Raw genomic sequence first — 22439 nt, forward strand, 5'->3', positions numbered from 1 at the left:
ATTAAGACACGGTATCAGCACCGCCACTGTCTGGCAAGAGACGGTACTGCGGCCCAATGCCATTCAGTGACGATCACATCCACCAGATGGCGGTGTCACACGATCAAACCCTGGAGGAATGCTGGAAATCTGAAATAAAATCAGAAAATGCTGCCAATCTTCAGTAAGTCAGGCAACACTGTGGAGAGAGAGCTGGAGTTAAATACTGGGAATGCTGGAAATCCTGGGACAGGATGGGTTTTATTCTCCCCTCACCAAAAATATAAGGAGTTCAATTGAATATGCTATGAAAATGCTGCTACAGTGTTTGGATATCCCCCTCAGGATTTCATGTTCCGGGTGTAGAGTGAGGAATGAAAACTCAGAGAAATCTGGGAAACAGGTGAAGAGATGGAGTATGGGACTGTGGGGGTTTGACTGAAGCAGGGAGTAAATGAAGGAAGGAGAGATACAAGACATTTAATGAACTTTTTTTTATTTACACCATCTGACATTTATACTTGGAAATGCTTTATTTACATTTCGGTTGTGATTTTACAAAATATAATCTCAAAATTCAACAACACATTTTACAACAACCTGTTGTCAATGGGGGTGCCTGACGCCAATCCCTGACCCAGACCCTAACCCCAGGGTAGCGTTGCAATGTTAGGTAGGTTACAAGGCACCGTCCCTTGCATGACAGATTCTCAGAAACTGGTCTTTATTCCAAATCCCAAAGAAAGGATAAAGTTTCTCAGTGAATCTATTCCTAGTGAAGGTGCGGAGATGGGACTTGGTGTCCGCGTTGTAAAATGAAACTGTCCCAGATTCATAACTGAGACAAACTCCCACCTTCCTGAGTATCTGACGTGCACAGAGAAAGGATGGCAAATTTATATAACAATTATCCCAATCCCGCCCCACAATCCAGAATCCATTCCCCGGGATCAGACTGACGCATGTCTTCCTCTCCACAGACTCTGAGGCTACTCCCAGACTCCAGCCCGGAGCCTCCGGCACCTCCACCTCCCAGTAATGTCTCCCCGATGTGAATCCCTCTGATCCCAGGGCAGAAGCCCAGTATGTAAATCTCTTCTTGGTGTAAGGGAGACTCCTCTGGGTCCCAGTCCTTCTCAACCTCATCAGATCCTCAGACACCTCGAAATAGGGACTCGCTGTTTCCACATCCACGGTCACAGAGACTGATAGGGAAAAAAAGAGATTTAGAGACAGTGGAGAGGAATGTGTGAATGTAGGGAAGATGTGTGCAGGTTGGTGGGGGGAGGTAGGATGAGTATGTGCTGTGTGTGTTTCTATGTGGAGTGTGCACGTGTGTGTTGGGGAGAACGTGTATATGGAGGGGGCACTGTGTGAGAGTGTGGGGCAAGTGTATGTGTGTGTGTGTGAGAGAGAGAGAGAAGGGAATGTGTGTCTGTGGGGGAGAGTGCAGGTGTGGGAGTGTGAGAAATTTGTGTGTATGAGATGGGAGGGAATGTGTGTGTGGGGGGACGTGTATGTTTGGGTGAGGGGGTATATGCGTGGGCATATGTGTGGAGGTGGGGATGTATGTGTGTGTACAGGATGTGTATGTATGTGTGTAAGTGGATGTGTGGTAAATGTGTGTGGATGGGGATGTGAGTGAGGGTGGGGTGTGTGTGGATGGGGATGTGAGTGTGGGTGGGGTGTGTGTGTGGATGGGGATGTGAGTGTGGGTGGTGTGTGTGTGTGGATGGGGATGTGAGTGTGGGTGGGGTGTGTGTGTGGATAAGGATGTGAGTGTGGGTGAGGTGTGTGTGTGGATGAGGATGTGAGTGTGGGTGAGGTGTGTGTGTGGATGAGGATGTGTGTGTGGGTGGGGTGTGTGTGTGGATGAGGATGTGAGTGTGGGTGGGGTGTGTGTGGATGAGGATGTGAGTGTGGGTGGGGTGTGGGTGTGGATGGGGATGTGAGTGTGGGTGGGGTGTGTGTGTGTGGATGGGGATGTGAGTGTGGGTGGGGTGTGTGTGTGGATGGGGATGTGAGTGTGGGTGGGGTGTGTGTGGATGAGGATGTGAGTGTGGGTGGGGTGTGTGTGTGGATGAGGATGTGAGTGTGGGTGAGGTGTGTGTGTGGATGAGGATGTGAGTGTGGGTGGGGTGTGGTGTGTGGGTGGGGTGTGTGTGGATGAGGATGTGAGTGTGGGTGGGGTGTGTATATGGATGAGGATGTGAGTGTGGGTGGGGTGTGTGTGTGGATGGAGATGTGAGTGTGGGTGGAGTGTGTGTGTGGATGGAGATGTGAGTGTGGGTGGGGTGTGGAGTGTGGATGGGGATGTGAGTGTGGGTGGGGTGTGTGTGCGGATGGGTATGTGAGTGTGGGTGGGGTGTGTGTGTGGATGAGGATGTGAGTGTGGGTGAGGTGTGAGTGTGGGTGAGGTGTGTGTGTGGGTGGGGTGTGGTGTGTGGATGGGGATGTGAGTGTGGGTGGGGTGTGTGTGTGGATGGGGATGTGAGTGTGGGTGGGGTGTGGGTGTGGATGGGGATGTGAGTGTGGATGGGGATGTGAAGTGTGGATGGGGATGTGAGTGTGGGTGGGGTGTGGTGTGTGGATGAGGATGTGTGTGTGGGTGGGGTGTGGTGTGTGGATGGGGATGTGAGTGTGGGTGAGGTGTGTGTGTGGATGGGGACATGAGTGTGGGTGGGGTGTGTGTGCGGATGAGGATGTGTGTGTGGGTGGGGTGTGGTGTGTGGATGGGAATGTGAGTGTGGGTGGGGTGTGAGTGTGGATGGGGATGTGAGTGTGGGTGAGGTGTGTGTGTGGATGGGGACATGAGTGTGGGGGGGGTGTGTGTGCGGATGAGGATGTGTGTGTGGGTGGGGTGTGGTGTGTGGATGGGAATGTGAGTGTGGGTGGGGTGTGAGTGTGGATGGGGATGTGAGTGTGGGTGAGGTGTGTGTGTGGATGGGGACATGAGTGTGGGGGGGGGGTGTGTGCGGATGAGGATGTGTGTGTGGGTGGGGTGTGGTGTGTGGATGGGAATGTGAGTGTGGGTGGGGTGTGAGTGTGGATGGGGATGTGAGTGTGGTTGGGGTGTGGAGTGTGGATGAGGATGTGAGTGTGGGTGAGGTGTGTGTGTGGATGGGGATGTGTGTGGGTGGGGTGTGGTGTGTGGATGGGAATGTGAGTGTGGGTGGGGTGTGTGTGTGGATGGGGATGTGAGTGTGGGTGGGTGTGTGTGTGTGTGCGTGCGTGTGTGTGTGGATGGGGATGTGAGTGTGGGTGGGGTGTGTGTGTGTGGATGAGGATGTGAGTGTGGGTGGGGTGTGTGTGTGGATGAGGATGAGAATGTGGGTGGGGTGTGTGTGTGGATGAGGATGTGTGTGGGTGGGGTGCAGTGTGTGGATGGGGTGTGTGTGTGGATGGGGATGTGAGTGTGGGTGGGGTGTGTGTGTGGATGAGGATGTGAGTGTGGGTGGGGTGTGAGTGTGGATGGGGATGTGAGTGTGGGTGAGGTGTGTGTGTGGATGGGGATGTGAGTGTGGGTGGGGTGTGGTGTGTGGATGGGGTGTGTGTGTGGATGGGGATGTGAGTGTGGGTGAGGTGTGTGTGTGGATGGGGATGTGAGTGTGGGTGGGGTGTGAGTGTGGATGGGGATGTGAGTGTGGGTGAGGTGTGTGTGTGGGTGGGGATGTGAGTGTGGGTGGGGTGTGTGTGTGGATGGGGATGTGAGTGTGGGTGAGGTGTGTGTGTGGGTGGGGATGTGAGTGTGGGTGAGGTGTGTATGTGGATGGGGATGTGAGTGTGGGTGGGGTGTGTGTGTGGATGGGGATGTGAGTGTGGGTGGGGTGTGAGTGTGGATGGGGATGTGAGTGTGGGTGGGGTGTGAGTGTGGATGGGGATGTGAGTGTGGGTGGGGTGTGAGTGTGGATGGGGATGTGAGTGTGGGTGGGGTGTGGAGTGTGGATGGGGATGTGAGTGTGGGTGGGGTGTGTGTGTGGATGGGGATGTGAGTGTGGGTGAGGTGTGTGTGTGGGTGGGGATGTGAGTGTGGGTGAGGTGTGTATGTGGATGGGGATGTGAGTGTGGGTGGGGTGTGTGTGTGTGTGTGGATGAGGATGTGAGTGTGGGTGGGGTGTGTGTATGGATGAGGATGTGAGTGTGGGTGGGGTGTGTGTGTGGATGGGGATGTGAGTGTGGGTGGGGTGTGTGTGTGGATGAGGATGTGAGTGTGGGTGGGGTGTGTGTGTGGATGGGGATGTGAGTGTGGGTGGGGTGTGTGTGTGGATGGGTATGTGAGTGTGGGTGGGGTGTGTGCGGATGGGTATGTGAGTGTGGGTGGGGTGTGGGTGTGGGTGAGGATGTGAGTGTGGGTGGGGTGTGTGTGTGGGTGGGGTGTATGTGTGGATGGGGATGTGAGTGTGGGTGGGGTGTGTGTGTGTGGATGAGGATGAGAATGTGGGTGGGGTGTGTGTGTGGATGGGGATGTGAGTGTGGGTGGGGTGTATGTGGATGAGGATGTGAGTGTGGGTGGGGTGTGTGTGTGGGTGGGGATGTGAGTGTGGATGGGGTGCGGTGTGTGGATGGGGTGTGTGTGTGGATGAGGATGTGAGTGTGGGTGGGGTGTGTGTGTGTGGATGGGGATGTGAGTGTGGGTGGGGTGTGTGTGTGTGGATGAGGATGTGAGTGTGGGTGGGGTGTGTGTGGATGAGGATGTGAGTGTGGGTGGGGTGTGTGTGTGTGTGTGTGTGGATGAGGATGTGAGTGTGGGTGGGGTGTGTGTGTGTGTGTGGATGAGGATGTGAGTGTGGGTGGGGTGTGTGTATGGATGAGGATGTGAGTGTGGGTGGGGTGTGTGTGGATGAGGATGTGAGTATGGGTGGGGTGTGTGTGTGGATGGGTATGTGAGTGTGGGTGGGGTGTGTGTATGGATGAGGATGTGAGTGTGGGTGGGGTGTGTGTGGATGAGGATGTGAGTGTGGGTGGGGTGTGTGTGTGGATGGGGATGTGAGTGTGGGTGGGGTGTGTGTGTGGATGGGGATGTGAGTATGGGTGGGGTGTGTGTGTGGATGGGGATGTGAGTGTGGGTGAGGTGTGTGTGTGGATGGGGATGTGAGTGTGGGTGAGGTGTGTGTGTGGATGGGGATGTGAGTGTGGGTGGGGTGTGTGTGTGGATGAGGATGTGAGTATGGGTGGGGTGTGTGTGTGGATGGGTATGTGAGTGTGGGTGGGGTGTGTGTGTGGATGGGGATGTGAGTATGGGTGGGGTGTGTGTGTGGATGGGGATGTGAGTGTGGGTGGGGTGTGTCTGTGGATGAGGATGTGAGTGTGGGTGGGGTGTGGAGTGTGGATGAGGATGTGAGTGTGGGTGGGGTGTGTGTGTGGATGGGGATGTGAGTGTGGGTGGGGTGTGTGTGTGGATGGGGACGTGAGTGTGGGTGGGGTGTGTCTGTGGATGGGGATGTGAGTGTGGGTGGGGATGTGAGTGTGGGTGAGATGTGTGTGGGGGGGTGGATGTGTGATAAGGGTGAGGATGTGAGTTGGTGGGGTGGATGTATGGTAATTGTGTGTGAGTGGGGATGTGAGTGTGAGTGGGTGCGGATGTGTGTGTGTGTGTGTGAAGGAGTGGGACATTGTGCATTGAGCACAGGAACATGAGTCAGCTCCATATTGTGAAGTGCAGTTTGAGGTGGCAAATTAATGTGGATATTGAGAGCTGCAAATGTAAAAAAATGGAAAATAATTTATTCAAATTCACATATCCAAACATTTCTAACTTCACTGCCTTTGTTATTCCATCCTTTTTCAAGCTTTTTCTCTGAGTTTACACCCAATGGAATATTGCTCCAGCTGTCTCAGTGAGAATAAGCTCATCCCAACACCCACAAACGAAGCTGCATCAGAACATTATTTCAATGAGCTAACGCACACTGCAGCACAGAGGAACTACACAGAGCAGAGGAAAATCATCTATACCGTATATTCAAAAAGAATGAGTACCCAATGAACACAGTCTGCCGATTTCTCAGTAACAAACCCAAACAAGCTGACCAAACACATCCAGAAACCCTAGCTACTCTCTCCTACATCAAAGACATCTCAGAAATGGCTGCCAGACTACTCAGACCCCTTGGCATCATGGTAGCCCACAAACCTACCAACACACTAAAACAGCAGCTAATGAACTTGAAAGACCCGATACATTCAACAAGCAAAACTAATGTAATTTACAAAATACTGTGCAAGGATTTTAACAAACACTACATTAGACAACAGGCAGAAAACTAGCCACTCTCTCACTAGTATCTTCACATACAGATGAGGAAGGACACCACTTCGACTGGGACAATACATCCATCCTAGGACAAGCCAAACAAAAACATGCATGAGAATTCATAGAAGTGTGGCATTCCAATCCGAACTCTATCAACAAACACATCGAGTTAGACCCCATCTACTGCCCCCTGAGAAAAAGAACTGGAAGTGACTTCACCACAGGAAATGGCATCACCAACCCAAAGAAACACAAACATATAAATGGAAAGCAGGAATTTTCAGCAGTGCTTCGCCTGAGGCCCACTGAAGATGTTACCTAATAGGGTAACGAAAATGAACCTTCCAGTTCAGTGAGCAAACCTATATCCAAAACCTCAACCTGAGCTACAAATCTTCTCAAAACCAGCGAACAGGCTCCTGTTTGTCTGTCTCTCACTGTCCTTCATTATTTTCCAATATCATGGTGGAGTGAAATGTGTTTTCACAAAATTGAAACTGGAATGCTCAATCTGATCTCAAAATACCAATTAAACCTCCTAAAATCCAATGCTATGGAAAGCAATTCAGCTGGCCCTGGGTAGACTGAAGTCAGGGCCATTGGGAAAGAGCTTTATTGAAACAGTGGAGACAGGTCAGAGAATGTTCACTCAGTTGGTTCCTGGGATGAAGCAGTTCCCTTGAGATGAAAGGTTTCAGGCTGGGGCTGTCCTCATTGGAGTTTAGAGGAATGAGAGAATCTTATTGAAATGTATAAGATGATAATGGTGTTGACAGAGTAAACATTGACAGGCTGTTTCCCATTGTGGAGGAACATGGAACCAGGGACAGAGTTTCAAAGTAAGGGCCCTGCCAATTAACATGGAGATGGGGAGGGATATTGTGTCTCGGGATCATTAATCTTTGGAATTCTCTACCCCTCGAGAGCAGTGGAGGCCAGTTCATTGAATAGACTCGAAGCTGAGTTAAACAGGTTTTCATCAACGAGGGAGTCGAAGGTTGTGGGAGTCAGGCAGGAAAATGGAGTTATGGTCACAATCAGATCAGCCACCATCTTTATGAATGACAGAGCAAGCTCTAGGGGGTCACTCCTGCTCCTGTTTCTGATGTACAATGTTCACATGGGATTTTCACACAGACATTGTTTTAAATTGGAGAAAGTGAGGACTGCAGGTGCTGGAGAGTCAGAGTTGAGAAGTGTGGTGCTGGAAAAGCACAGCAGGTCAGGCAGCATCCGAGGAGCAGCAGAATCGACGTTTTGTGCATAAGTCCTTCATCAGGCACCAACACATCCAGCACCACACTTTTCAACATTGTTTTAAGTTGTCAGCTTTTTGGGTTTATTACCTACCTGTGTGTTAAAAATAAGATCTTACTTTCACACACAAACTCCCTTTTACCCTGGAAACAGAAAAAGCAAATAAACTGAAGAACGTGCTGTGATATGAAGCTTAAATAATTCCCCAGAAAGGATTCATGGCCATTTTTCAATCCAGCTACATAGATGTGTGTGTGGGGAATATGTGTGTGTGTGGAGGGATGTGCATGAGTGGGAGATGTGTCTGTGTGAGGGGATACATGTGTCACTGCGTTTGTTGGGGAATGTGTTGTGGGTGAGGTGTCTGTGGTGTACGTATGTGAGAGGAAGGGGTGTGTGGTGAAGAACTTTGTTACAGAATGTGTGTGTGGTGGGGGGGAGGGGGTGATTTGTGTGTGATGGGTGTTTCTGTGTATTTGGGACTGTGTGTGTGTGTGTGTGTGTGTGTGTGTGTGTGTGTAAAGAATTGAATCAAATAGATGGAGAGAGAGAGTGAGAGAAGATGGGGAAGCAGACAAAGGGATAATCCACAAGGGAGATACAAACAGGAAATGGGAACAAGTGAAAATGGATTGCTCCCACAGGAGGTGGAAAAATTGTCCGTTTCCCTCCTCCATCCTCACTATCCAAAGTCAAAGACACACCCTCCATGTGAAGCAGTGACTCACTTCCACTTCACTGAATCCAGTCTATTGTATTCATGGCTCACAATGCAGTCTCCTTTACATTTGGGAGATGAAATGCAGATTGGAGTTGACTGCTTTGTTGAACACTCTGCTCTGTCAGTAAAAATGACCCTGTGTTTCCAGTTACTTGCCACTTCCACACCCCTCTCTGCTTCTGTGTCAACATTTCAGTCTCAGGCCTGCTGCAGTGCTCCAGTGAAGTCAGTCACAAGCTGGTGGCACAACACCTCATCTTCCCCCCCTCAGTACCTTACAGCCCACAGGGCTCAGTAATGAGTCAACAATTTCAGAGCATGAATACCTTCCTCGATGTTTGTTCCCCACCCCCACACCCCGAGGTCCTGTTCTATATTGGTTGTTGTAGTGATACAATGGCTTTAAGAGGTGTATTTTGTTCTGGTTTATTTCTATGAAGAAAGGTTTTGATATAGGTTCTGAGCAGCCTCCTAAGCCAAAAAAGTAAACAGCTTGTGAGGCCTTGAATCTTTTACTTATCATTAGAACAATAGAAGCAGCCTGAATGGGTGAGGTGAACCAAGATTTTCAGTTTTAGCTTTCACCAGTTGCTGGGGTCTTGAAGCTAGATGTGAAAGCTTTTATCCCTCTCTCCATTACAGCAAAAAGTTGGGGTTCTCTTCCTGCTGATAGAATTACATGTGAAACAATCTGTCTTACTGAATTTGCTTTTGCTAAGGGTGTGTTTATGGGATGTTACTGTATTAAAACAGTTAAATAGTAGTAGTTAATAGTGGAAAAGTTAATTAGTCATGGTTAATATATACGTGATATTGTTAAGTACTAGAGAGTTGCAATGAGGCCAACTGTTCTCTTTCATTTACGTTTTGCCTGTATTTTAATTATAGATTAGATTAGATTACTTACAGTGTGGAAACAGGCCCTTCGGCCCAACAAGTCCACACCGACTCGCCAAAGCGCAACCCACCCAGACCCCTACATATACCCCTTACCTAACACTACGGGCAATTTAGCATGGCCAATTCACCTGACCCGCACATCTTTGGACTGTGGGAGGAAACCGGAGCACCCGGAGGAAACCCACGCAGACACGGGGAGAATGTGCAAACTCCACACAGTCAGTCGCCTGAGGCGGGAATTGAACCCAGGTCCCTGGCGCTGTGAGGCAGCAGTGCTAACCACTGTGCCACCGTGCTGCCCATAGTGTATGAATAAATTGTGTTTTGTTCCAAGCCTGGTAGTTTGACCAATCGAATTGCATCCGGCATACAACACCTTATATTTACCTTTAATTAAGAAAACATTAGGGTCTGGACTGCCTTCTTAAAATATTTGGAGAGGGTTTGGTCTGCTCCACAGCAGTTGTTCCCAGCAAAGCCAATCCACTTTCAATGGTTCACATTTCCCTTTAGCATCCATTCAGCATTTATCTCCCTCTCAGCTTAGCTTCAGGAATCCCGTTGTCTGTTTCTTCTTTCTCTCTCTCTCTCTCTCTCTCTCTCTGTACCATTTCCATCAATTTGACTCACTTGTTCCCCTTTCCATGAGCCACAACCTATCCCCACCATCAGAGAAAATACCACCCTTTCCCAGCTGCTGTCAGTTCTGAGCAAGGGACACTGGACCCAAGATAGGAACTCTGCTCAGTCTCTCCACCACTTTCTGTTTTTGATTCCTGAGAGAGTGGGGCTGACGAAATTATAATTCAGAATCAGGAAATGGAAAACGAGCTCAATTAAAACATTGCATCAGCCTTCACAGACAAAGCTACAAATCGGATTCCAACAATTACTAAATACTCAGGGAGCAAAAGGAGGAGTGGAGATAACCTTAGTGACTATTCTGAGACAAGAAAAGCAGGGAAAACAATGGGGATGAAGACCAAGAGATCCCTCTGGACCTGATGGAATGCATCCCAGATATTAATGGAAATAGCTACACAGATGGTTGGTGCAGAGGCAGTTTCCAGGAATCCTTATATTCTGGAACATCCCAGAGTATTGGAAAACTGATAATATGACAGCTTTATCTGAAATGCAGAGGAAGTAAGACAGGTGAGGGCAATCCAAGATGGCGGTGAGCTCGGAAGATCGCATTGCAGAGCCCCGCATCACAGCACAAGTGGGACAAACTTTCAACCCGCTCAGTCTCGACCATCATGAGATCCTGGGACTCCAGAAAGATCGTGGAGTCCCAAGAAACTTTTAAAAGTTAATTTACCTGCTGTCCAGAGATGCCAAAAAAGAAGGAGGGGTATCCGAGGCTGGGCCTTCGGCCCAGTCTGCAAGATCTTCAGACTCGATCACTTTTCAGGACCTGGTGAATGAGCTCACGAAATTTCCCAAAATCTTGGGGAAACAGATAGAATAGGAGCTGGCTCCAAACTCTCTCATGCTGCAGAATCATGAGCAGCAGCTGGGAGACCTGAAAAAGAGGACGGATGAGGTGGACCACAGAGTCACAGTGGTGGAAGCTGATGCCAGTTCATCCAAGGATAGGATCCAAGCCCTGGAGATGCAGGTCCGTAATTTGCACCACCAAGTGGATGATCTTGAAAACAGGGGCAGGAGAAAAAACATTCGGATCATCGGTCTGCCTGAGAGTAAGGAAGGTGAGTGGCCTGTGGAATTTATTGAGGACTTGCTGCTGAATTTCCTTAACTTAGAGTCTGGCATGAGAGCATTGAAGATCGAGAGGCCTCACTGCGTCACAGAGCAGAGATCGGGTCTGGGTCCACATCCTTGTCCTCTCCTGATGCAGTTCCATCACTATCAGGATAAGGGGAGAATCATGGAAGCTTCCAGAGTCTAGGGGAAGAATCCGATGGCTCTAATTTATGAGGGTTCTAAGATCATGTTTTTCCAGGACATCTCAGCGGCGGTGTTCCAGAAAAGAAAATCTTATGACGGTGTCAAGAGAAGACTGAGGGAGCTTGGGATTCAGTATCTCTGAGGTACCCGGCAGTGCTTCGGGTCACCTTAGATGGATCCGTACGTCTCTTTGACATGTTGGAGAAGGCAAGAGACTTTGTGGATAAATTAACCTAATCTGAACAATTTTAGGATGTATAAATGGTAGTGTTGTTTGGGTATGTCTTTGTCGTTTTGTAAAAGAAACACAGGAAGTCCGGTTGAAGCTTTATATTTCTATTTTTTTTCGATTGATGATAATTTGGTTTAAACTATGTTTGGCGGTGGTTGCGTTGTATATTTTCAATTTCTAAGTTAAGATATACCAAAGAACGGTTGGGGTATTTATCCCTTTTTTTCTTTAAAAATGTCTTTTTTATTCATATTGGTATTCTTTGGTGTGTTTACTTTCTTTCCTGCTTATGTTCGTAATGCGGCTCTAACTGGGAGAAGTGAAGATGGGTGGGATGGTTAGATGCCTACTTATGGGCAGTTTGGGATGGGTAGTTGCCCCCTCTGGGCAGGGGGTGAGTTGCCCTATTCAGCGCCATTGGCGCTTTATATGTTGATTTGTTCTTTGGTTTTTGTTGTTTTTAATTTTTAATAGTTTTATAGTTTGGTAAATGTAGTGGTCTTAGTTTGTGTCATTTTTATGTTTGGTAGATCATGTAACATTAAGGCTTAGCGATTTGTGGTTTGTGTTCCTCCTCTTTGGAATTTAAAAGTTACTGCAGAAAGTTATGGCTAATGACTTGCTCAAATGGTGTACCTGGAATATCAAGGGAAGTCATTCACCAATTAAGAGGAAGAAGGTACTCTTGAATCTTAGAAAAGAGAAGGTGGATATTGCTTTGTTAAAGGAGCCACACTTGGATGACAGGAAACATTTGAAATTACAGCAGAATGTCTTTGACCAAGTTTATTTTTCATCACTTAATACTAGAAATAGGGGAGTGGATCTATTGGTTAGGAACAAATCTCCCTTTTAAATTACTAGCGTGTGTTAAAGACACACACGGAGGTTTGCAACTCTTAAGGTTTTGATAAATGGGTAAGAATATGGTGTTTTAAATGTTAATGTCCTCCAGCTCATCCCCTTAAATTTTTGGTAGATGCATTTGAGGATCGCAAAGCTGGATTGAGGCTGCTGTCAGGAGCAACCATTTTATGCATCACAAAATGGCTTCCCAATACAAAGTAACATAACAAAATGGCTTCAGGCTGCAAATTTACACTGTGTTTAAAATGGCTTCTCACTCCGCTAAAAGTTGCATTTCTGCTTTGCTGAGCAAACTGAATTAAAAGATAAAGCAGAAAATGGAGCCTCCACATTATGGAATTAACTAATCTAGATAGGATATCACTAACGATCCTAGTTAAACTTGAAAAGCAGGTGCAGAGAGATGTGAAGAAAAACAATATTAGATTAGATTACTTACAGTGTGGAAACAGGCCCTTCGGCCCAACAAGTCCACACCGACCCGCCGAAGCGCAACCCACCCATACCCTTACATTTACCCCTTACCTAACACTACGGGCAATTTAGCTTGGCCAATTCACCTGACCCGCACATCTTTGGACTGTGGGAGGAAACCAGAGCACCCGGAGGAAACCCATGCAGCCATGGGGAGAACGTGCAAACTCCACACAGTCAGTCGCCTGAGTTGGGAATTGAACCCGGGCCTCAGGCGCTGTGAGGCAGCAGTGCTAACCACTGAGCCACCGTGCTGTTTTCCAGGAAATATCACTGGGTTCACCTGCTGTCCATTATGTCATTTTATTATACTTTATTGGTTATATTTTACAATTAAGGCTGTACTATTTCTTAAGAAACATATAAAAATTGCCTTTCTTCTAAATGAATTGCGCAGTTTCTCCAAGGAACACAGAAGCTTTTAACTTCTGTGTTGCTGGACAAATCTGTGCCCAGATGATATTAAATAAAGTGTGAAATCTTACCTAAGCAGACCATACTCCTGTTGTTTATTTGAATACCTCAGAACCGAGAGATCCCTCCCAGGGGTTGAGATCTTCACGTTTTCTAAACTGATAAGTCTCGAGTCCCAGCACATTATCATAGGGGGAGATTTTAACTGTCTCATGGATCCCACAGTAGAAATGTTGCCCAAATGTCCCTCGATACCCACTGTAAAAGCTAAACAGTTAGTGGATCTATGTGGGGGGTTAGGGTTGGTGGACACCTGGCGGCGTCTCCACCCTACAGGCAGGGATTTTACATTTTTCTCCAATCCATATAGATGTCACATCAGGATTGATTTTATGCTGACCCCTGTGGCAACCCTGAACTTGGAGGCATCTTGTATGATTGGTAATATTACCATCTCTGATCATGCTCCAGTGTACCCGTTGGTTAGGATTAAGGATGTTACAGTGTGTTCGAGGCACTGACAAATGGATCCCTTTATCCCCAAGGATAATAAGTTCGTGGAGTATTTCTCTAGGGAATTCTGGACGTTCCTAGACATTAACTTACACTCAGTTGGTAGTCTATCCATCCTTTGGGAACTTGCCAAAGCCTATGCTAGGGGGTTTGTTATTTCCTATTCCACCAGTAGGGAGCAGCAAAAAGGTGAGCAGCAACGTCTCCATGAAGCACGGTTGAAGGCAGCCGAGAAAACTAACTTTGACAGACCCTCTTTGGTCAAACTACAGAGGATTACGGTGCTGCCGTCTGCATTGAATTCCGTGCTCACGCAGACAGCAGAGAAGGAGCTTGCGTTTGCAAAGCAAAGATTATATGAGCATTGTGACAGGCCAGGCAAATACTTAGCATGTCTTTCTGGGAAAAGGAGTGCCCCACAAGCCATTACAGTGATGAGTGAAGGGTCTGGCAACTGAACATGTGACTCTAAGAAGATTAATTTGGCTTTCCAGAGATTTTACTCTAAGTTATACCAATCTGAGGACTGTGAAGAGGGGCAGGTCAAAATTGAATAATTTTTTAAGGATCTGAAGCTCTCAGGCAAGATGCCTGAACAAGAATCCTTTCCCAATGCTCATTTATCAGAGCAGCAAGTGCAGAAAACTGTGATGCAGTTTCCGAGTGGAAAGGCACCCAATCCTGATGGACTTCCCAGCAAATTCTATAAGGGATGTATAAGCATACTGTCAGGCCCAATGCTCAATATGTTTGATGATTCATAGTCATGATTGTTCCCGCCATCTCTGAGAGAGGCCAATATTCCACTTATTCTTAAAAAAGGGAAGATCACGGAAGACTGTGTTTTGTACAGGCCCATTTCATTCTTAAATGTGGACTTTAAAATCCTCTCTAAGACTCTCGCATTAGGGCTGGAGACTGTGTTACCTTCTATCATTAAAGAGTATCAGACAAGCTTCATAAAGGACCACAGATCCTCCAATAATGTTAGGAGGCTGCCTAACGTAATTTAAGCATGTCACCAACAGTCAATACAGGGACTGATGATTAAACGATTGACGGAGATAATTTGTGGGGATCTCAACATATTAGCTCCAGAAGTGGGGTCAAAATTGCATAAGATTTAATTGCATGTGGATAATGTCCTAACTTTTTCATCAAATCCAGCAGTTTCAGGCTCGCCTGATACAATGCATCTGCGTGTTTGGCACTTTTTCACAGTATAAGATGAATTTTGCGAAATCGGAGGCTATGGATGGTCTTACAAAGGAGCTAGATCTTGAGGGTGAATATCGATTCCCATTTTGATGGTCAAATGGGGGGGTTTTATGTATTTGGGCATATTCATTACTCCAGTCTGGATTGATTGTTCAAAGCCAATTTTGTTCAATTATTTGAAAAAATTAAACAAGACCTTCAAAGATGGGAAGCACCTCCACTCTCGTGGCTGGGTGGGATAGCGCTTATTAAGATGAATATTCTCCCCCCGTTTGCTACACCCTGTACAAATTCTTCCCCCTGATTTTCAGTAAGCAAACATTCAGGAGACTGAACGGCTAGTTCAGCTCCTTTATTTGGCATCATACGCGGCCCCTCATTAAATTATCTAAACTGCAACTGCCTCACAGATTGGGGGCGTGGACCTTCCGGACATTGAAAATTACCAACTGAGCTCGCTTTTATCCGACGTGATTGGGCTTGTGGGGATCCTCTTTCCGTATGGTTAGATATCAAAGCCTCCCAGGCAAGGTGCCCCCTTACCAGCTTGCTGTTCTTGGACAAAATGAGGACAGATAGGGAATACTGCCATAACCCAATAGTCATCAACACTGCTAAAGCATGGAGAGCAATTCAGCAGAGGGAAGGCAATATTGACAAAACATCTTCCTTTAGGGCTTTAGTGGATATGCTGGGTTTTCAACCAGGGATGGTAGATTCAGGATTTAAATGCTGGGCAGCTAGGGGTGTGTCTTGCATGGGCAATTTATTTGAGGGAGACACAATGATGTCCTTTGATCAGATAGTACAGAAATATGAGCTATCTCTTTTGTTTTTTTCAAGTTAGGGATTTTATTCAAAAAATGACTTCACTTTTGACTACTAATATGACATAGAGAGGGGGAATGCTCAATGCTGAGAATGCACTTGCATTTGGGGGATGGGAAAGAGAACTAGGTGATTAAATTACTTACAGTGTGGAAACAGGCCCTTCGGCCCAACAAGTCCACATCGACCCACCGAAGCGCAACCCACCCATACCCTTACATTTACCCCTTACCTAACACTACGGGCAATTTAGCATGGCCAATTCACCTGACCTGCACATCTTTGGACTGTGGGAGGAAACCGGAGCACCCGGAGGAAACCCACGCAGACACGGGGAGAGCGTGCAAACTCCACACAGTCAGTCGCCTGAGTCGGGAATTGAACCCGGGTCTCTGGCGCTGTGAGGCAACAGTGCTAACCACTGTGCCACCGTGCCGCCCTGTAAAAAAAGTTAAATTCAAAGATGTTGAAGTTTCCTCAGAGGCCTGGGAAGATATTTGGGAAAATGCAAGAAAGATATCAATTTGCAAGAGGACCCATGCTTCTTAGTTGAAGATTCTCCATAGGGTCCACTTGGCTCCAGAATTTAAACTTTCAAAATAAGAATTTAAACCTTCAAAATTTAAACCTGGGGTATCTGCAACAACTCTCAAGTTCAAGGTCTGTACGAGCACTCTTACCCATTGTCTCTGATCTTGTGGTAGGCTTCAAACATATTGGAGTGCTGTGGCGTGTGCAACAGAGAAGATTTTGCAACTAAGGATGGAGAAGGACCCTATCTCTCTACTTCTGGGCCTGACCACTGTGTTCCCTGCAGATGTGCAGAAGAAAAAAGTTTTCAATATCCTCACTTTCTGCACAAGAAAGAATATCTTGCTAGGTTGGGTATCCAAATGTCTCCCGGGCCTGTCGGGTTAGTGGAAGATTGTTATGAAACATATTTCCTTGGAATTTCTCACAAATAGGATACACCACAAAGCTGAGAATTTTTATAAGACATGGCAGCCCTTTTTGGAATACCTGGACACAGATTTAGCTGCCACACTAACAAGGGCTTTTATGTAACCATAACGATTGTGTTTCACAAGTCCAATATCCAGACAGGAGGAACTGTGAATGTATGAGTGTCTTGTCTGGATGAGTTGGGTTATTACTATTTATTAGTTTGTTGTTGATTATTATTTATTTATTTAGTTCAATAGCTAGTTTGGTTTTTTTTTTATATTCTATATTTTTCTATATATGTTTATACATTGTGTACATGAGGGTGGGTTAGGGTTTTATTTTCTTTTTTTTGTACTGTTTTGAATTGTATTGTTTTGTAATGGTTGTAATATTAAAGAATATATTTTTTCAATAAGACTATGCTAAAGAAAAAAGAAGACAGGAAATCTCAGACAATTCGGTTAATGTCAGTTCTTGAGAAAATGTTCAAATCCATTACAAGGGATGCAATAGCACAGTGTTTAATATTACAAAGAAGAGTCAGGAAGGAGAAATCACGTCTGACAAATTTATTTAAAATATTTGAAAAGATAATAAGAATAGATGAAGGAGAAAGTGGAGGATGGAATATATTTGGATTTTCTGAAGGCATTTGGCAAGGTGCGATAACAGCCTGTGAGGCTGGAGATGGTTTATTAAAATGGAGAGATGATTGTCTAACTAATAAAATACTGTGAATTTTGATGAATGGACATTTTCAGGACAGCAATAACTATTAGTGAGCCCAAACGAATCAGAGGTGGGTCACAATTATTCACAAAATATCTGAATGACTCAGTTGAGGAAAGTGAATTCCAAGTTTGCAGTAATTGGATGGGTAGGAGAGAGTGACATAAAGAATCTGCAGAGGGATATAGTCAGGTTAAATATGCTGGCAAAGTCTTGACAGGTTAATGTAGGAACTTGAGGTGTTGGAATTTGGCAGGAAGGATAGAGGATCTGGATATGATTTAAATGGAGAAAGACTGTAGGAGGCTATGGAACTCAGGGATTTGGGAATCTTCATCCATGAATCACAATAAAATAGCATCCAGGTTCAGAGGGTTACATGGAAGGCTAATGGAATATTGGCCTTTATTTCAAAGGGAATGAAATGGAGAAGTGGGAAGCTTTTGCTGAAATTGCACAAGGCACTACTCAGACCACAGGTGGAATACTGTGAGCAGTTTTGATGCCTTATCAAGAGAAAGATACAGTGGCATTGGAGGGAGTCCAGAGAAGGTTCACTAGGGTTGTTTCAGGGATGGACAGACTATGTTATGAGGTATGGTTGTGTAGATTCAGCCGATACTTGTTGGAATATCGAAGAATTCGACGTGACATTATTGAACCATGAAAGATTCTTGAAGAGGAGAAAGTGAGGACTGCAAATGCTAGAGAACAGAGTCAAGAGTTTGGTGCTGGAAAAGCACAGCAGGTCAGGCAGCATCCAAGGAGCAAGAGAAGCGATGTTTCGAGCATAAGCCCTTCATTAGGATTCTTGAAGAACTCAACAAATTACTTGTGGAAAGATTGTTTCCCATTGTGAGACAATCAAGGGCATAATCTCAGAATAAGGAGTTACACATTTAAGACAGAGGTGAGGATGATTTCCAAACATTTGACCCAATTCAGCATGGTATATGGCTTAAAGAACAATGTGCAGGTGGTGGTGTCCATATCTATCTGCTATCCCTGCCCTTTTAGATGGTTCAGCTTGCAGATTTGGAAGTTGTTACCAAAGGAGCCTTGGTGAGTTTCTGTATTTTTTGTAACTGGTACACATTTCTGTAACTGTGTGTTGCTGGTGCAGGGAGTGAAATTCAGAGTTGAAAGATGGGGTACCATTGAAGCAATCTGTCTTGTCCTGGATTGTGTTTGAGTATTGTTGGGGCTGCACTTATGCAGGCAAGTGGAGAGTCTTCTGATTTGCATTTTGTAAATGGGGAATAAGCAGAGGGGAATCATGGGTAAGTTACTGGCTGCAGACCATTCAGCCTCTTGTAGCTGTAAAGTGCCTCTGCTGGTAAGCTCAGTTTCTGGAAACATCCAGGATGGTGATAGTTGCTGAAACTATACGCACAATGTTTCAGTATCTGAGGAGTTGTAAATGGTGCTGAATATTGCACAATCATCAGTATGTACCCCTATCACCCCCTTTCGGCCAATGACACTACTCTGACAAGCTCCTACAGAAATGTCCTGGAGCTGAGATCACTGAGCTTAAACAATCACAACCATCTTCCTTTGTGCTCGGTTTGACTCTAACCAGTGGAAAGTTTCCCCCAGTTCCTATTGACTCCAATTTAGCGAGGGCTCCTTTATGCTACACTAAGTCAAATGCTGTGTCAATGTCAAGGACAATCACAGCCACTCTTAACCAGTTTTCTTGATAGCTACGTGGTTCATTCTACCATCTTTGATACTTGCACACACACCAGCTCAAAATATAGATCAGGAAAAAGGAACTTAACTGAACTTTACCAGGTTTAGTGGTATTCCACACAGCAAACGGGAAAAGGTTTTCAAATTTTTCAGTGGACAGAATACCATCTGTAATTGACAGTTCGTGAGTCATGTCATTAATCCTAAAATAATAAACATTGATTAATTATAAATTCACCATAAACACCATAAGCTGAGTAAATCCACAAACTTGCACTGAATTTCAGTAAAAGTGCATGTCCTACCTCCTCTTCTGAAACGCTTCCTCCTGAAATAAACAAAACACCAATCTGAGTTGACAGAGACTGACTGTCTACATCCAGAAAGCAGCAATTACACCCACATTGTTACAGGCTGCTGAGAATTGCCAATTCTGATTGTTGCAGACATGGAATAGAAAGAGGATGTGTCACAAAGGACCTCAAAGACCTGTAGCTACTATAAAAAATGTCTCAGCTACTGCAAAAGATTGAAGGAAACATGAATACATTTTACTGGGGGAAAGATCTGTCTAAGATGTTTATACTTAAGTAAGAGGGCAAACTGATAGATTCAATGAAGATAAAGATAGTTTTGAGTCACAGAGTCATCCAGCATGGAAACAGACCCTTTTTTCCAACCAGTCCATACCGAACATAAAGGATTGGAGACTCTGGAGGCAGGAAACACGTTTCCGCTGATGGGTGAGTCCCGAACCAGAAGACACAGCTTAAAAATAAGGGGTAGGCCATTTAGGACAGAGCTGAGGAGAAACTTCTGCACCCAGAGAGTGGTGGTTGTGTTGAATGCTCTGCCCCAGAAGGCAGTGGAGGCCCAATCTCCGGATTCATTTAAGAAAGGGTTGGATAGAGTTTTCAAGGATAATGGAATCAAGGGTTATGGAGATAAGGCAGGAACAGGATACTGATGGAGGATGATCAGCCATGATCATAATGAATGGTGGTGCAGGCTCGAAGGGCAGAATGGCCTACTCCTGCACCTATTGTCTATTGTCAAACTAAATTAGTCCCACCTGCCTGCTCCTGGCACATATCCCTCTAAACCTTTCTTAGTCATTGTTTTTAGACATTGTCATTGGACCCACATTCAATATTTCTTCGGGAAGTTCATTCCGCATCCCGTGTAGCAAATTGCCTCTCGTCTTTTCTACATCTCTCTCCTCTCACCTTAAAAATGTGCCCCCAGCCTTCAAATCCCCCCATCCTAGGGAAAAGACAACTTTCATTAACTCTATACATCTCACTATTTTATAAGTTTCTATCAGGCTGTCTCTCAACTTCCCACAGTCCCGTGGCAAATGTCCGAGCCTATCCAACCTTCCTTTATAACTCAAAGCTTCCATACCCGGCAACGGCATGGTAAATCTCTTCTGGACCCTCTCCAGTTTAATAAAATGCTTCCAAAAACTTGCTGACCAGAACTGGACACAGTATTCCAGAAAAGGACTTACCAATGTCCTTCCAAGGAATCTGAAAATGAGTCTGTGAACATCATCCAGTTACACATAAATAAAATGGGGAGTTCAGGAAAAAGGCAATTATCAAGAAAGTGATGAGAATGTACAATCCACTGTCTCGCACTGTAATTTGAGGAAAATATACTGAACAGGAAAGTAGAGAATCCCATGATGGAGAAAGGAGCAGAGGGAGATAGTGACAGGGGGAATGAAGGAGGATGGGTCTCTGCATCATGTTAGGACAGCTGCAAATGTGTTGCTGGTCAAAGCACAGCAGGCCAGGCAGCATCTCAGGAATAGAGAATTCGACGTTTATTCCTGATGAAGGGCTTATGCTCGAAACGTCGAATTCTCTATTCCTGAGATGCTGCCTGGCCTGCTGTGCTTTGACCAGCAACACATTTGCAGCTGTGATCTCCAGCATCTGCAGACCTCATTTTTTACTCATGTTAGGACAGTTCACAGTCATACTTTCACTGAACTGAACTGAAATATAATCTCTCACCTTCAGAAATATCACTCCATCCTTTTGTTCCAACTGTTTTTCTAACTTGGAAAGTTTCTGCTGAAGAGAATTTAAATGCTTTTGAATTACATAAAGGTTTTGCTCCATTGTTTTGAGAATGTTTTCCTCTTGTTCCCGGATATCTCGGAGTAAACTCTGCTCTCTCTCAGTCAGCATCTGATGCATTTTGACAAACTCGGATTTGATGTCGGTCTGCACACGGCTGGATTCTTCCTATCAGGAGAAATGTTAACACAATATGTTTCTGCAAAAAGACAACAAATGACCCAATCAAATGCTGAAGCTGAGCTCAGGGAGATTTTACCCGAATTTGGGAAATCTTCTGTTTCTGCTGCTGCTGCATTTTGAGAGTCGCCCATTTCTTCCCTGTCAGAGAATCCAAGGAAGATTTCACCTGATCCTGGGATTGGGAGAGAAAGTCAGAAAATAAAAGTGTGAGACCATGAAAATGTGATGAAATAATCAGTGGGTGAAATCTCCTTTTACCTTGTAGATTCCAACAGCGTCTTTAATCGGCAGGAAGTTGTGAGATTTGTGTTCCGGTGAAACTACACAAATCACACACATCAATTTCTTGTCAGTTTCACAAAACAGCTTCAGTTCTTCCTGATGTTCCTCACAGTGATGTTTACTTTCCTTCTCTTCTGGATTCAGACTTAATCTTCGAGCTTTCTCGGCCAGATTCGCTAAGGCCCGGTTTCCTCTGAGGTTTCTGTCCGGAATCTCCTGTCTACATTCCGGGCAGGAGTTTCTCTCTCTATCTCCCCAACTCCGGGTGATACAGGAGCGGCAGAAGTTGTGTTCACAATCCAGTATAACCGGATCAGTGAAGAAATCCAGACAAATGGGACAGATTACCTCCTCGGTCAAACTGTGCACCTGCTGTCTGGAAGCCATCTTCACCCTCAGCACCTGGCTGATTCGAACCGCTTTCACTTTCAGGGTTCCCGCACTGCTGAAGACATTCAACTCAGTCACTCCCTCAGCGCGTTCGCTGCAAAATATCATTGGTGAATTCTTGTTTCTCTCCCGCCCACTCTGAGAGGCGGAGACAACTCCCAGAGCAGAAGGAGGAATAAACAGTGTTAGAGCAGCGGCACTGAAGCCGGGAGATGAGGGGGAACGTGGGTTAGTTTGGGGGCGGGGATGTTTTCCTGGGAGTGACTGGCAGCCTGCTGCTCTCCTTCATATCCTTCAGTCCCAAATGCAGCCCCAGGCACGAATGGCCAAGCTGACTTTGTGGGAAACACAAACTGAAACATATTGCCCAGCGCCTCCTCATCTCTCTCCTACAATCCACCAGGATCCTCTCAATCCTCACTTTGGGAGTCACTGCACAGAACTGAAGAGCCTCATCCCTGGTCCCGTTATGGGAAATCTCCCCTTGTACCAGCCGTTCAGCCTTGGCACCCTTACAAAAGGGTGGGCTCAGAATTAGCTGCATCTTGGGCGGGAGGCCAG

At 46.0% G+C, this 22439-nt stretch overlaps 1 protein-coding gene across 1 annotated transcript; it reads right to left on the bottom strand.

Moving 5' to 3' along the window:
• Window positions 1-489: 489 nt before the first annotated feature.
• On the bottom strand, window positions 490-21890 carry LOC132832726 (nuclear factor 7, brain-like). Its single transcript, XM_060850837.1, has 6 exons — window positions 21465-21890; window positions 21283-21378; window positions 20958-21191; window positions 19242-19264; window positions 19036-19139; window positions 490-1184 (listed from the first exon to the last, which is right to left on the bottom strand). The coding sequence occupies exons 1-6, from the start codon at window positions 21873-21875 to the stop codon at window positions 658-660; spliced, it is 1395 nt and encodes a 464-aa protein (XP_060706820.1). The 5' UTR covers window positions 21876-21890; the 3' UTR covers window positions 490-657.
• Window positions 21891-22439: the final 549 nt, after the last annotated feature.

This window comes from Hemiscyllium ocellatum, chromosome 35, assembly GCF_020745735.1.
Source record: "Hemiscyllium ocellatum isolate sHemOce1 chromosome 35, sHemOce1.pat.X.cur, whole genome shotgun sequence".
Taxonomy (NCBI): domain Eukaryota; kingdom Metazoa; phylum Chordata; class Chondrichthyes; order Orectolobiformes; family Hemiscylliidae; genus Hemiscyllium; species Hemiscyllium ocellatum.

Excerpts from the sequence above, each read along its gene's own strand:
- LOC132832726 (XM_060850837.1), bottom strand. The coding sequence starts at position 21,875 with ATGGCTTCCAGACAGCAGGTGCACAGTTTGACCGAGGAGGTAATCTGT. Across the intron at positions 19,265-20,957 it reads ATGGAGTGATATTTCTGAAG|GAGGAAGCGTTTCAGAAGAG; the intron begins GTGAGAGATTAT and ends TGTTTATTTCAG. Across the intron at positions 1,185-19,035 it reads GTGGAATACCACTAAACCTG|TCTCTGTGACCGTGGATGTG; the intron begins GTAAAGTTCAGT and ends TTTCCCTATCAG.